This window comes from Abramis brama, assembly GCF_963993115.1.
Source record: "Abramis brama genome assembly, chromosome: 10".
Taxonomy (NCBI): Eukaryota; Metazoa; Chordata; class Actinopteri; order Cypriniformes; family Leuciscidae; genus Abramis; species Abramis brama.
In genome coordinates this window covers 1,501,530-1,516,328 of record NC_139972.1, presented here as the reverse complement: position 1 = coordinate 1,516,328, position 14,799 = coordinate 1,501,530, and the positions used below count along the sequence as shown (strand labels likewise).

Sequence of the window (14,799 nt, the reverse complement as noted above, 5' to 3'; positions counted from 1 at the left end):
ATTATTGGGTTCAGTACACGCTATAACTGAGAAAGAAACAGGACTGCCCCCTACTGGTAATGTACGTCATGTGCCAGAGATCTTCACTACGGGCCAAATCTTGCCTTAATGGCCACATCTGTACAACATTTGATTTAAAAAATGTATTAATAAATATTGAAATGAACATCAGCTAAGATTAATAAACATTGTAGAAGAATTTTTCATGGTTCGTTGATGTTAACTAATGTAGTTAACTAATGTGTAACAAATGAAACCGTATTGTAGTGTTAGCAAATAATCCATCTCTGTGAGTCCATGTAATGCAAGTGGATTCAAAAACCACACAAAGTGAACACGACGGTAATCCATAAACCCCAGCTGATGTTGTATAATACATCTGCGATGCTACCATACACCCATTTCTAATGGATGAAGCCTTGGCCTGGGAGAAAGGTCATCAGGTGGTCCCCAACCTTCACTGGGTGTTTCGACCCTTAACCACAACACCCTCCAGTTGGCGGGTCAGCAGTGACTGGCCAGGTCACTGCCCCTCTCCTCCAGTCTTCCAGCTTGTGTCCTTTCTCTTGTGCCAGAGCCAACAGGAGACTCTCTCTGACACTTCTCCCAGCCTACGAACGGCTGCTTTCCTCAAGTGGCCTCTCAATCCAACCTTTGTCAATAGATTCCACACAGATTGAGCTGGGAATCCTCGACATCCGACTTCCACCGTCATCAGCCATGTTGTCCACCCCTTGTCCCGGCAGTCTTGGACAAGTTGCTGGTATTTGGCTTTTTTCCTCTCTGCAGCTTCCTCACAGCCCTTCTCCCACAGCACCGTCATCTCCACCAGAATGATCTTCTTTCCCTCTGGAGACCATATGATGATGTCGGGCCTTAGAGTTGTGGACAATACCACCTCGGGGAAGTGGAGTTTCCTCCCAAGATCAACCTCCATTTCCCATCCCTGGGCTGACTGCAGGAGATTCTGCCTGGCTTGGCTGTGGATGACAGGTCTTTGGCCCTCTTTCACAAAGGCGATGGTGCTCAGCAGTGGTCTTGCTTTGGCAGGTTGTTTCTTCCTCCTTTCTTTCTCCTGGATGTCTGCGAGCACTGCCAACACCTTGTCATGGCACCACCTGTATCTCTACCCTGTGTCAATACGATCTTACACCCTGACAGAATGTGCGCCATTGTTCCTTTCCCACCACACAACCTGCACAGTGGGTCCTCCCTCATCCCCCACCTGTGCTAATTGACTGGGGTTGGAAAGGTGTCATACACTACTCGGAGTAGAAAGGATATTCGGAAGGGCTCCAGCCGCCACAGTTCACTCCATGTGATTGTTTTCTTGGGGAGGTTCCACCTCATCCAGGCGCCTTGGGTTGCGAGCTCGATGGAGCTCTTCTCCTTTCTTCCTCAAAGTTTCGGACTTCATCCTAGATCATGGTTCTCTTTTCCTTAGGGGTGGACTTTGACCACTGCTGGAAATGTGCTGTTCCTATACCCTGTCTTTCAGTGCAAGGGTTTCCGATGATATCTTTGGTCATGAGAGAACATTCTGCCTGGTTAATGAATCAATGCTTCTGAAGTGAAATAATAGGTGTAAGAAATACAAATACTTAAAACTTTTTACAATATAAACCTTTGCTTCCGGCCAGCATACACACATTCATGATTTCATGTTTGACTTAAACGTCAGCACGTTTTGAAGTGTGATATAAGCAAATTGTGAAACTCACACGAATGCCGCTCATCTGTGCTTCCGCATCACTTCTCATGTGAGCTTCAGAACGCACTTGTGTCGCTTCATGATGATATCATTAACCCGTGTATGACCATTGGCTGGAAGTGAGTGTTTATAATTATTAAAAATATTAGTTTTCTGTCTGTTTTTCTCGCCATGGTTAATAGATTTTGAGAAAAAGAATAGTGATTAGCTGTAGTACAACATATAATACATGAATGTCTGTTATCAATATCTTTAGCATAATTTTCACTTATGCATTTGTAATATATTAAAGAAACTAACCTCATATTGTCACAGCTGCGAGTGCCCTTTTACGCCAGCAAAGGGCACTCTTACCATTCACTTTACACTCATCATGGACTCAGTTTCCCACAATGCTTTGTCTGTCATCTGTGTAATCATGTGCAGCTGTTTCACATCACCTCATGATCCCTTATGCCGAGTTCACACTGATGACACATTCATTATAGCCTAGAAATCTAGACGCACCCTAGCGGCATCAAATGTAATTTGCAGCCAGGGTCGTCTAGAAACTTTCCGTTGGCTTGCGAGCTGGAAAAACCTAACTCTTGTCAGGTTAATCACATCGTGTATAGAGTCGGTGGGCAGGCTTAACATAATGACGGCAGAGTTGAGACGATTTTGCGTGAATGTTAAAACATATGTAACAATACAATTAAAATACCTCTGTGATGCTGCGTCGAATATTAGCTCTTCCAGGACTTGCAGGGTTATGGCAGAACTTTTTAAAGGCCCTGGGTGTCTTCAACGGAGTAGGCTCACGGTCTCGTTTATCTGAACGACCTGTCATGGTTTCTACTGCGGAGGCTTCCTCGTTCTTTTCATCCTCCACCCATCTCCAGTACACCGGCAAGTCACGTTCAAGTCTCGATAAAAGGGTGAGATACCGCTGACAAATTCTGTTCGACTTTGCCGGTGTTTTAACTACCACCACTACAACATGCAGTAGTCTCTCGGCAATACTTTGGGGTTTCTTCTGTTTTTCGGAGATGCTTGATGAATGAACAAGCACGCCCGCAATTCTCATATTCTTTTCGCAAAAACGGCAACAGTCGTTGGGCTCCATTACCATAACATTTGTTGGCTTACAGGAATCTCTCCATCAAACTTTTCCACAACACACCATACGTGGAACACTCCCCCATGGACTCATTTCCGTCGCTCTGACTACGTCACCTTCTTTGTTGGTCTGGTTGGTTGTAGCGCTATCCTATTGCATGCAGAGGAATTTTGAAAGACAACCATTTATCCCGCCCCATTATTATGTTAATTACATTATGTTCACACATAAGTCTCTCTGCCTATTTACCCAGTTCAGTTATTTGTCTCATTGCAAAGTCTTGTCTAGAGTTCCACGACATTACTGAGTGTTTTCCTTGTTTTCTGCTATTCCTGGTTTTGATATCTGCCTATGTCCTGGGGTGTATTCCAGAAAGCAAGCTTATCTTACCGTCAAACATACCCTGAACTCTTGGTTGATTAAACCAAAACCTTGCTTACTCAAGGTATGAGGTACTCATCCGACTCAGAGTATGTTCATGGTAATATTGAGGCATTTACACTTTTTTCAGTGATCTTTCTCTCTCATACATAGTCATAATCTCTAAGAATAACAGTTAAACTCACTGACCTATTGAAATAATTGTTTTAAAAAAGAAATCGCTGTTTGCATATTTCAAAAGATATTGGTGTATTCTCCTGTGTTGGCATAGGTTTATAAAAGATTGACCTTACAAATCTGAGGAACTGGCACACATTGTGTTCCCAGATGACAGTTATAAGCAACCTAAACTCACAGCACATGGTGAGATGGAGTTTGAGACGCTCCACTCATGTAAATGATAACAGTTCATGTCGAGCAGCATTTACTGTGAACAGAGCCGCTCTGAGATGATGAGAAATATAGCAGCTCTGAGAAAGATTAATCCTCTGGGGTCTGAGGTGTTTTTGGGGTCCTTGAGATGTTTTGACATGCCCTGACATTTGTGCTTTTTTCAGTTGCTTATAAACATATTAATGGCAAAGGTGTAATTACACTCTATTTAGCACAAACAGGGCTACCATAATATGTGAGCAACATATATGTTCATGTTTGTATTTTTGAGAGAATAATGTTTATGCATGGTTATTGAAAAAACTAAAAACTAAAGTTTCTGAAATAAGGCCACAAAACACATACTAAATATGTGTCAATAAGACTTTTGACTAATGGATGTTGTCGCCTAGAGTTTTTTCTTCAAAATGATCTGAAAATCATCCTGCCTAATCGTTCACATAAAAACAATACATTGATTTAAACTTTGTAAGTCAGTTTTTTTGTCAGAAGAGGTTTATGCGTGGGAGTGGTAATGGCCTATCAATATTAATGAGATTCAGACCAGGGGTGTGACATAGATACTCCCCCAATGGCTAATGGGCCATCAAGTGAGGCAGCCTGAACAAACAACAAAGAATGAGAGGATATTCAAAGGTTTTGTTTTTCAAACTGTTTTATTGTAATTCCTCTATGTGGAGGAACTAAATGTTCTAAATTTGCTCTAAGCAAATCAAATGTGAGCAAAATAAAAAAAATAATCAGTCAGCTATAAACAAAGCAATTGTGAGCGATAAATAAACAAAAGTAAAGGCAGGTATCTCACAGTAAATGCTTATGCCCCGTTGATGCGGGCTCTAAGCAAATCAAATGTGAGCAAAATAAATAATCAAAATTGTAGATTGCAATCAAAATTGTATTCAAAGAATCCTGAACAAAACGTATCATTGGTTTTAAAAATATATTAAGCAGCACAACGGTTTCCAACATTGATTTAAAAAAAAAAATCATATCAGAATGATATATATATTCTACCAAATTGGTTCAGAGTTAGAAGCATCTCAATTTTTTTTTTTTTTTTCACAAATTGTGCTTGCAAAATATCCAAGGAAAACATGTCTAGTAATTGTGCAGTTAATTCTCATACTGTATTTTCAGTTTTATAATATGTATCCTCTCCCCAAATTTGTCATCTATCCAAAACTAGTCAACGAAATGTTGTCTTTCATATGTCTGTAACATAGGTCTTTCGTTTTTATTATAAGGAATATAAAAGCGGATCATTTATTCACACACAGAAACGCGATTCAAATTTAAACCGTCTTTTTGCGAGTTGTGGTAAACGGTGCGCATCTCTGCCGTTCATTCATTCACACACAGAAATGCGATTCACTTGAGAATGAAAAAAAATTACTACAGTATTCCTCAGCTCAGCGGCATCCGTTGCTCCTTGAAATACCCGCACTTCTGAGGTACATTTTCCATTATTATTATTACGATAGTATTATTCCTCACAGCGCTGCGAGACGGTGTAAACAAGTACATTGTGTTTTCTCGAGCTGATATGGGGGCGTTTGCATGGATTGCCTCAGATAATTTGCGTTTGAATAGCGCGCGCTCTCCGTGGGCGGGGTCAAATTAAAAATAATGAGCTGAGATGAGAACGACTGACATCTCTCTCTTTTCATACAGATTACATAAACTGAGAATATTTGTTTTTTTATATAAATAACTTCATTCAAAAGAAGAGAATTCAAGCTTCATGCCTGTGTGTCTGTATGCCTGTTTGACTGAGTATTCGCTGAGTTATGGTTCATTTTCGGACGCGTTTCAGAATTGACTTCACTGACAGAGAGAAAGCAGAACTCGCATCATGTTTATTTTTCTTTATTTGGCAAAAAACACAACACTTTGTTTTTATTGTGAGTATACACAAAAATAATACACACTTAACAGGATCGATTGATGTATGAAACTGGTTTGTAACATCAAAGTTAAAAGACTATTTAGAGTCTCCTTTGCACTGATAAGGAAAAAAGCGAGCAGATCACGCCGGCGTGATGGCCGACCTCAGAGGGTTAAACCCGCAGGGCATATACTGTATTTATTGAATTGAATCTCAGCCTTTGTGAATTCGCAGTAGCACCATGGTATTGTGGTTTTTAAATGTTTTTAATATATCGTGCAGCCTAAGTAAACGGTCTAATAATGCGGTTCATGGATTCTTGTCTGTGGAATGAGTAACTTCCGGTATTTTGTCGGTTACTCGACATAAATTGCAATCAAATAATTTTTAAAAAATTGATTACTTGAATTTTATTGAGGAATCGTGACAGTCCTAATTACATTCATTAAAGCTACACTGTGTATTTTTTTTAAGTTGATTCTTCGCAAAAAACACTTTGTTCTTTCAAAATGATGTGCTCAAAATGAATGTTGAAGTCAGCAGGACTCATCACTGGGGCATCTGGTCCCTGAAAAAAACAAACGCTGTGAACATACTGATATCAAGAGAAACTATAGGGCTGCATGATTTGGGGAATACATTTTAGATTTTTCAGATTAAAAGTGCTTTTTTAAAATGTACAAAATGCACGCACACACACACACACACATATATACAGTGAGGAAAATAATTATTTGAACACCCTGCTATTTTGCAAGTTCTCCCACTTGGAAATCATAGAGGGGTCTGAAATTGTCATCGTAGGTGCATGTCCACTGTGAGAGACATAATCTAAAAAAAAAATCCAGAAATCACAATGTATGATTTTTTAACTATTTATTTGTATGATACAGCTGCAAATAAGTATTTGAACACCTGTCTATCAGCTAGAATTCTGACCCTCAAAGACCTGTTAGTCTGCCTTTAAAATGTCCACCTCAACTCCATTTATTATCCTAAATTAGATGCACCTGTTTGAGGTCGTTAGCTGCATAAAGACACCTGTCCACCCCATACAATCAGTAAGAATTCAACTACTAACATGGCCAAGACCAAAGAGCTGTCACTAGAGACAAAATTGTACACCTCCACAAGGCTGGAAAGGGCTACGGGGAAATTGCCAAGCAGCTTGGTGAAAAAAGGTCCACTGTTGGAGCAATCATTAGAAAATGGAAGAAGCTAAACATGACTGTCAATCTCCCTCGGACTGGGGCTCCATGCAAGATCTCACCTCGTGGAGTCTCAATGATCCTAAGAAAGGTGAGAAATCAGCCCAGAACTACACGGGAGGAGCTGGTCAATGACCTGAAAAGAGCTGGGACCACCGTTTCCAAGGTTACTGTTGGTAATACACTGAGACGCCATGGTTTGAAATCATGCATGGCACGGAAGGTTCCCCTGCTTAAACCAACACATGTCAAGGCCCGTCTTAAGTTTGCCAATGACCATTTGGATGATCCAGAGGAGTCATGGGAGAAAGTCATGTGGTCAGATGAGACCAAAATAGAACTTTTTGGTCATAATTCCACTAAACGTGTTTGGAGGAAGAAGAATGATGAGTACCATCCCAAGAACACCATCCCTACTGTGAAGCATGGGGGTGGTAGCATCATGCTTTGGGGGTGTTTTTCTGCACATGGGACAGGGCGACTGCACTGTATTAAGGAGAGGATGACCGGGGCCATGTATTGCGAGATTTTGGGAAACAACCTCCTTCCCTCAGTTAGAGCATTGAAGATGGGTCGAGGCTGGGTCTTCCAACATGACAATGACCCGAAGCACACAGCCAGCATAACCAAGGAGTGGCTTTGTAAGAAGCATATCAAGGTTCTGGCGTGGCCTAGCCAGTCTCCAGACCTAAACCCAATAGAGAATCTTTGGAGGGAGCTCAAACTCCGTGTTTCTCAGCGACAGCCCAGAAACCTGACTGATCTAGAGAAGATCTGTGTGGAGGAGTGGGCCAAAATCCCTCCTGCAGTGTGTGCAAACCTGGTGAAAGACTACAGGAAACGTTTGACCTCTGTAATTGCAAACAAAGACTACTGTACCAAATATTAACATTGATTTTATCAGGTGTTCAAATACTTATTTGCAGCTGTATCATACAAATAAATAGTTAAAAAATCATACATTGTGATTTCTGGATTTTTTTTTTTTAGATTATGTCTCTCACAGTGGACATGCACCTACGATGACAATTTCAGACCCCTCCATGATTTCTAAGTGGGAGAACTTGCAAAATAGCAGGGTGTTCAAATACTTATTTTCCTCACTGTATATATATATATATATATATAATAATAATAATAATTAATAATAATTCGTTACATTTATATAGCGCTTTTCTAGGCACTCAAAGCGCTTTACATAGAAGGGGGAATCTCCTCAACTACCACCAATGTGCAGCATCCACTTGGATGATGCGACGGCAGCCATATTGCGCCAGAACGCCCACCACACACCAGCTTACTGGTGGAGAGGAGACAGTGATGAAGCCAATCAGTATATCAGTACATGGGGATGATTAGGAGGCCATGATGGACAGAGGCCAAGGGGCAAATTTGGCCAGGATGCCGGGGTTACACCCCTACTCTTTTCGAAGGACATCCTGGGATTTTTAATGACCACAGAGAGTCAGGACCTCGGTTTAACGTCTCATCCGAAGGACGGTGCTCTTTTGGCAGTATAGTGTCCCCGTCACTACACTGGGGCGTTAGGACCCACACAGACCACAGGGTGTGAGCACCCCCTGCTGGCCTCACTAACACCTCTTCCAGCAGCAACCTGGTTTTTCTCAGGAGGTCTCCCATCCAGGTACTAACCAGGCTCAGCCCTGCTTAGCTTCAGTGGGCAACCAGTCTTGGGCTACAGGGTGATATGGCTGCTGGCTAATTGTAGCAACAATGACATCAATTTGCCAGCGCCAGTTTGGCTGGTATTCCCCCCAACCTCACAGCCTCGTGACATTCCACACACACACACACACACACACACACACACACACACACACACACACACACACACACACTCGTGGACTTTCAAACAGAAACCCACCACAGGAAAAGACTTTTCACCAATAAAGTCTTAAATGTACTAAATATATCCCTTTTTGTGTTAAGAGGTGTGTGTAAACCATAGGAAAGCATATATGTCCTAGTGTAACATTAATAGAACTAAAATGCCTATACTAATGCATAATAATGTATCTGTGCATTGCTACAACGTCTATATACTATTTTTGATATCTCTGTAATCCTCTCCATCTAACGGAGTCGAATCTTGACTGCAAAGTACAATAATATGCATTTGTTCCAGGAAATATCATATTTCTAAATATGATCCTTTCCCTTATAAAACACATGGTCAAAGGAGGCGTGTTTTTCTTCACACAAAGAGAATTTTTGCCGCTTCAGAAAAGACAATCTGATTCGCTGTCGTTCCAAAGAGAAGGCGTAAACAGAGGTCTGTTAAAAGGCAGAAACCCCCTCATCTCGCTCTCTGATCCCTCTCTGATCCCTGCTCTCTTCTTCTTCTCTCATCGATCGCTCTGACCTCCTCCTCTCCTCCCCAGCAACGCTTCTCCAGGAACTTCTGGAAAGGCTCTCCGGCCTTCTCCTCGGACGAACACATGTTCGAGTCGTAGCTGCCGTTCTTCTGCAACTAAGATATCTTTGCCTCTTCCCTCCCGGAAGACGAATCTGAACTTTCTCGGTAACGTTACATTCAGTGAGCCTTTCAAGCTTCCCGCGGCACCGGAAGACGCAGCAGAAACAGGATCGACACCGTTCACGCTGTCCTGCCTCAGCCTCAGCCTCACCAGAAAGAGCACAGAAACTGGCAAGTACATTATCTGATAAAAGCTGTTCCAGGTGTCTCGTGAACTTAGGTTTCTGTATGTAATAATTACTAGCTTTTCCCTTCTCTCTATTTCTTTCTTTCTTTCTTTCATTTCATTTTATTCTGATCACGTATTTTCTTGTTTGGTTAAATGTGTGTTTGTTTTATTGTTTGTATTTTTACGTACGTTTGTATTTGTAGCTCATATAATCTCTAGTGTTACATTTATTAAAATCCATATATACTTTTAACTGTCTCTGTGTTTGAAAGCCCGCTTTTATAAAGTCAATGAAACAAAAGATCTAGCTACAAGCTCGATATTACAGACTACATTCAGTAGTTTTAATTAATAAACTCAGAAAGTTTGATGTTCGTGGCCAGAACATAAAACTTTCTCGGAGTTTGTAAATACCCCTTCTTAACTGTGATGATCTTACATTTATTCGCTGGACGAATAACTGATGATCAGACCAGTTACAGAACAAGGTAATCTCGATAATTGATCAAATATATGTACATGCGACTTATGAATTATGACCATGAGTCATAATTATTAATATTTCCAAAATTCTCTATATTCTTGAGCTAATTCAAATTAACCCAAAGTCGTATTCGTTACAATATATATATATATATATATATATATATATATATATATATATATACACTCACCCAAAGGATTATTAGGAACACCTGTTCAATTTCTCATTAATGCAATTATCTAATCAACCAATCACATGGCAGTTGCTTCAATGCATTTAGGGGTGTGGTCCTGGTCAAGACAATCTCCTGAACTCCAAACTGAATGTCAGAATGGGAAAGAAAGGTGATTTAAGCAATTTTGAGCGTGGCATGGTTGTTGGTGCCAGACGGGCCGGTCTGAGTATTTCACAATCTGCTCAGTTACTGGGATTTTCACGCACAACCATTTCTAGGGTTTACAAAGAATGGTGTGAAAAGGGAAAAACATCCAGTATGCGGCAACCCTGTGAGCGAAAATGCCTTGTTGATGCTAGAGGTCAGAGGAGAATGGGCCGACTGATCCAAGCTGATAGAAGAGCAACTTTGACTGATATAACCACTTGTACAACCGAGGTATGCAGCAAAGCATTTGTGAAGCCACAACACGCACAACCTTGAGGCGGATGGACTACAACAGCACAAGACCCCACCGGGTACCACTCATCTCCACTACAAATAGGAAAAAGAGGCTACAATTTGCACAAGCTCACCAAAATTGGACAGTTGAAGACTGGAAAAATGTTGCCTGGTCTTATGAGTCTCGATTTCTGTTGAAACATCCAGATGGTAGAGTCAGAATTTGGCGTAAACAGAATGAGAACATGGATCCATCATGCCTTGTTAACACTGTGCAGGCTGGTGGTGGTGTAATGGTGTGGGGGATGTTTTCTTGGCACACTTTAGGCCCCTTAGTGCCAATTGGGCATCGTTTAAATGCCACGGCCTACCTGAGCATTGTTTCTGACCATGTCCATCCCTTTATGACCACCATGTACCCATCCTCTGATGGCTACTTCCAGCAGGATAATGCACCATGTCAAATTGGTTTCTTGAACATGACAATGAGTTCACTGTACTAAAATGGCCCCCACAGTCACCAGATCTCAACCCAATAAAACATCTTTGGGATGTGGTGGAACGGGAGCTTCGTGCCCTGGATGTGCATCCCACAAATCTCCATCAACTGCAAGATGCTATCCTATCAATATGTGCCAACATTTCTAAAGAATGCTTTCAGCACCTTGTTGAATCAATGCCACGTAGAATTAAGGCAGTTCTGAAGGCGAAAGGGGGTCAAACACAGTATTAGTATGGTGTTCTTAATAATCCTTTAGGTGAGTGCATATATATATATAAAATGAACACCAGGTTTGTTGTACCTTGTAGGCATAAGCTATGTGCTGTGCTGCATAAAATAATAATAACAATAGCCTATAAATCATTTAAAAGGAACACTTCAGTAACACTGCACTAGAGAAAAATATATTGATTATCATATGTTACTTCAATCTCATTTCATAATGTCATAACGAAAATAAACATTTGGAGTAAAAAAAAAAATTAAGCCTATATTGTTTGGAGCGTTTTGCTTTTCAAACACAAACGCGTTACGGAAGCATCAAGCCGCTCCAAACTATTAAATTATTGTTACCATTTTATACATCTACGTTTGAGCAGATATACACAAACACAGTATTTAACAGTAAACACGGTTCTAAACATTATAATATTCACCATAGTATACACTCATACTAGCCTACTTTTATCATGCTGTGTTTTATTATAGAATATAAAAACATCCTCGTGTCAGACATGTATATACATTTAGCATTGAAAGGTTGCCTACCAGTCTAGGTCACATTTCAACATGTTTCTATATATAGATACATATACATGTACGATATTAGGCTTCATGTTTTTTCTCCAATCGCATTTCATAACATAGATTTTAATCTGGCACCACCAGTTTAACATGTCTTACCTTAAAAATCTTCTCATCTTCAAATCGCGTTCTTCTAATTCTTCTGAGGTATCCAAGGTAAACAGCACAGCACAGCACAAACACAGTCTTCCAAACTCGATGAAAAGCAGAGGAGTAAGTTACCGAAGTCTCTGATTCTTTGTTTTGAGGCGATGGGGCGTTTACAGGTCTGTGTTCCTCCGCGTAGATCATTTGCATGTCAATCGCTCGTGCGCGCGTGGTCACATTAGAGTTAATTAGGACACGTTTGAGAAACTGTACATGCCGCTGCTTTCATACGGATTACTTAAACAGAGAATATTTGTTTTTTATATAATTTACATACTTTAAAAATAGAGACTCCAAGCGTTGTATAGACATGCGTTTCAAGTCTGTGTGACAAACATTCGCTTTTGCGTCATTTTCGGTCGTGTTTCAGAATGAGTTTCACATTGAGAGAGACGGCAGAACGCGCATCATGTTTATTTTCTTTATTTTTTACGAAAAACACAACATTTTGTTTTTATTATGAGTGTACACAAATAAAAGAAGACATTTAACAGTTTTGAATGATGTATAACACTTACATGTAAGATCAAAATCAACAGAGCATTTTGAGTCTCTTTTGCACTGATAAGAAAAAAAGTGAGCTGGTATCGCCGGCGATACCGCCGACCCCAGGGGGTTAACCCTCTGGGGTCTAAGGTGTTTTTGGGGTCCTTGAGATGTTTTGACATGCCCTGACATTTGTGCTTTTTTCAGTTGCTTATAAACATATTAATGGAAAAGGTTGTATTTCTGAGAGAATAATGTTTATGCATGAATTATGCAATGCAAAAATTAAAGTTTCTGAAATAAGGCCACAAAACACATACTAAATATGTGTCCACAAGACTTTTGACTAATGGATGTTGTCGCCTATAGTTTTTGCCTCAAAATGATCTGAAAATCTTCCTGCCTAATCATTCACATAAAACAATACATTGATTTACATTTTGTAAGACACTTTTAGTTTGGAAAGGCAATATGCGTGGGGGCGTGAACGATCATGAATAATGCTCTCATTCACACCTGAGAAGACAATTACCCGCAAAATGAGCTGCATAATGAGCTGCATAATGAGACTTTCATTCAGGTGTTTCACTGAGAGTACCACAAGTAAAGAATGTGAGGATTTATTTTGAATGTATGTAAATTGTATAATATCCAAGGTAAACATTTCTAGTAACTATATGCAGTTAATTCTCATACTGTATTTTCAGAAAGTTTTGGAATATATCCTCTCCCCAAATGTGTCATTAATTAAAAACAATAATAAATAATTTAATAGAAGGTTTATACTGACCAATTAAGATTTTGCTTACATCTACCTTGTAAATATATGTTTTGCTATTTTATTAAACAGTTTTCACATGTAAATCAACAACAATTACAATTTTAACAATATTTCAAGTGTAATCTTTCTTTTTAAAAAGTATGCATTTTATCATACGTTTTTCAAAGTTAAGGATTCATTAGTTTGTATATTGGAACAAACACTTTAATAACATCTATACTGACTTCACTGACAGAGAGAAGGCAGAACTCGCATCATGTTTATTTTTCTTTATTTGGCGAAAAGCACAACACTTTGTTTTTATTGTGAGTATACACAAAAAAATAGACACTTAACAGGATCGAATGATGTACAACACTTATATGTAAGATCAAAATCAAAAGAGTATTTTGAGTCTCTTTTGCACTGATAAGAAAAAAAGCGAACTCGTCGCACCCACCAACCCCCAGGGGGTTAATGACCATCACATCCATCTTTTTCAGTGATCATCTTTACCCATTATTTAATGTGATATAAATAATTTCTATAACTTTTTTATATAAGCTTTCCCTCTCACACAAACACACTCAAATGTCACGGTGAATTTCACTTAAATTTAACATGGTGATTTGTATATTTTTTTTTTTAATAATGATGTCTGTTGATTCCATCTGTGTGTCTGATCTAAGAGAGTAAAGAGTGTGTCATTGTTCTCTACAGGTTGAGGGATTGTGGTGTCACAGATGAAGGTTGTGCTGCTCTGGCTTCAGCTCTGAGATCAAACCCCTCACATTTGAGAGAACTGAGTCTGTCTGATAATAAACCAGGAGACTCAGGAGTGAAGCTGTTTTCTGCTGTACTGGAGAATCCTCTCTGTAAATTGGAGATACTCTGGTAAGATCATCTCTACTATAAAGACTCAAAGTGAATTAGGGTTAATATGTAGATAATGCATACAATATATCTTTGGCGTAAGCCCCATCCGGTGGTTCAGCGACAGATTCCTGCTTGAACCAGATCCTGCCGGCAGTAGAAGGCAGCGGTGAGGAGTCTCCCTGAAGAGGAACATTTACTTTTACATTTATCTTCATATATTATTACCCCCAAAAGAAAGTAAACCTAACAGCTAAAAAAATGGGAATACTACACTACTGCACTACTAATGCTTGTGCAAACAGACCCTTGTAAAAGCGTGAGCATTTCCTCAAAATGTGTGTGTGCAGCTGAAAAGAGGGAAGTGGTGTGTGTTTCACCTGAACCAGGACTGTCACCATATCAGATTTATCACTACATGATTATCATGGCCAAAATAACACATGATAACAATATATCGCCATATCTATGGAAGTCTTGAAAAAATAATAATAATGCTATCAGTCAAATTCATCTTTACTTTGTTTATTTTGTGTTATTTTTGAAAAAGAAGAATCACTCCATCACATACAAAAGGAACAATTACACTTAATGGAGACCAGTTTGAAATAATGGTAACACTTTATCAGAAGTATACAGTAACACAGCGCTTATAAATCATTTGCAAACTCTTAGTTTATAGTTAATGAATAGTATATAATAGTATATAAGCTGTAGTTAATATATTAAGAGACTATATACAAATAGTGAGTTATTCATTCATTGTCACTGTAATTAATAAATT

At 39.5% G+C, this 14,799-nt stretch overlaps 1 protein-coding gene across 1 annotated transcript in view; it reads left to right on the top strand.

Moving 5' to 3' along the window:
- Window positions 1-14,799, top strand: part of LOC311091261 (uncharacterized protein) — a 95,003-nt gene that overhangs the window by 23,749 nt on the left and 56,455 nt on the right. Inside the window, exon 10 of the mRNA XM_084127079.1 lies at window positions 13,863-14,036. Coding sequence (XP_083983205.1) covers window positions 13,863-14,036 — 174 coding nt within the window. The remainder of the gene's footprint in view (window positions 1-13,862; window positions 14,037-14,799) is intronic.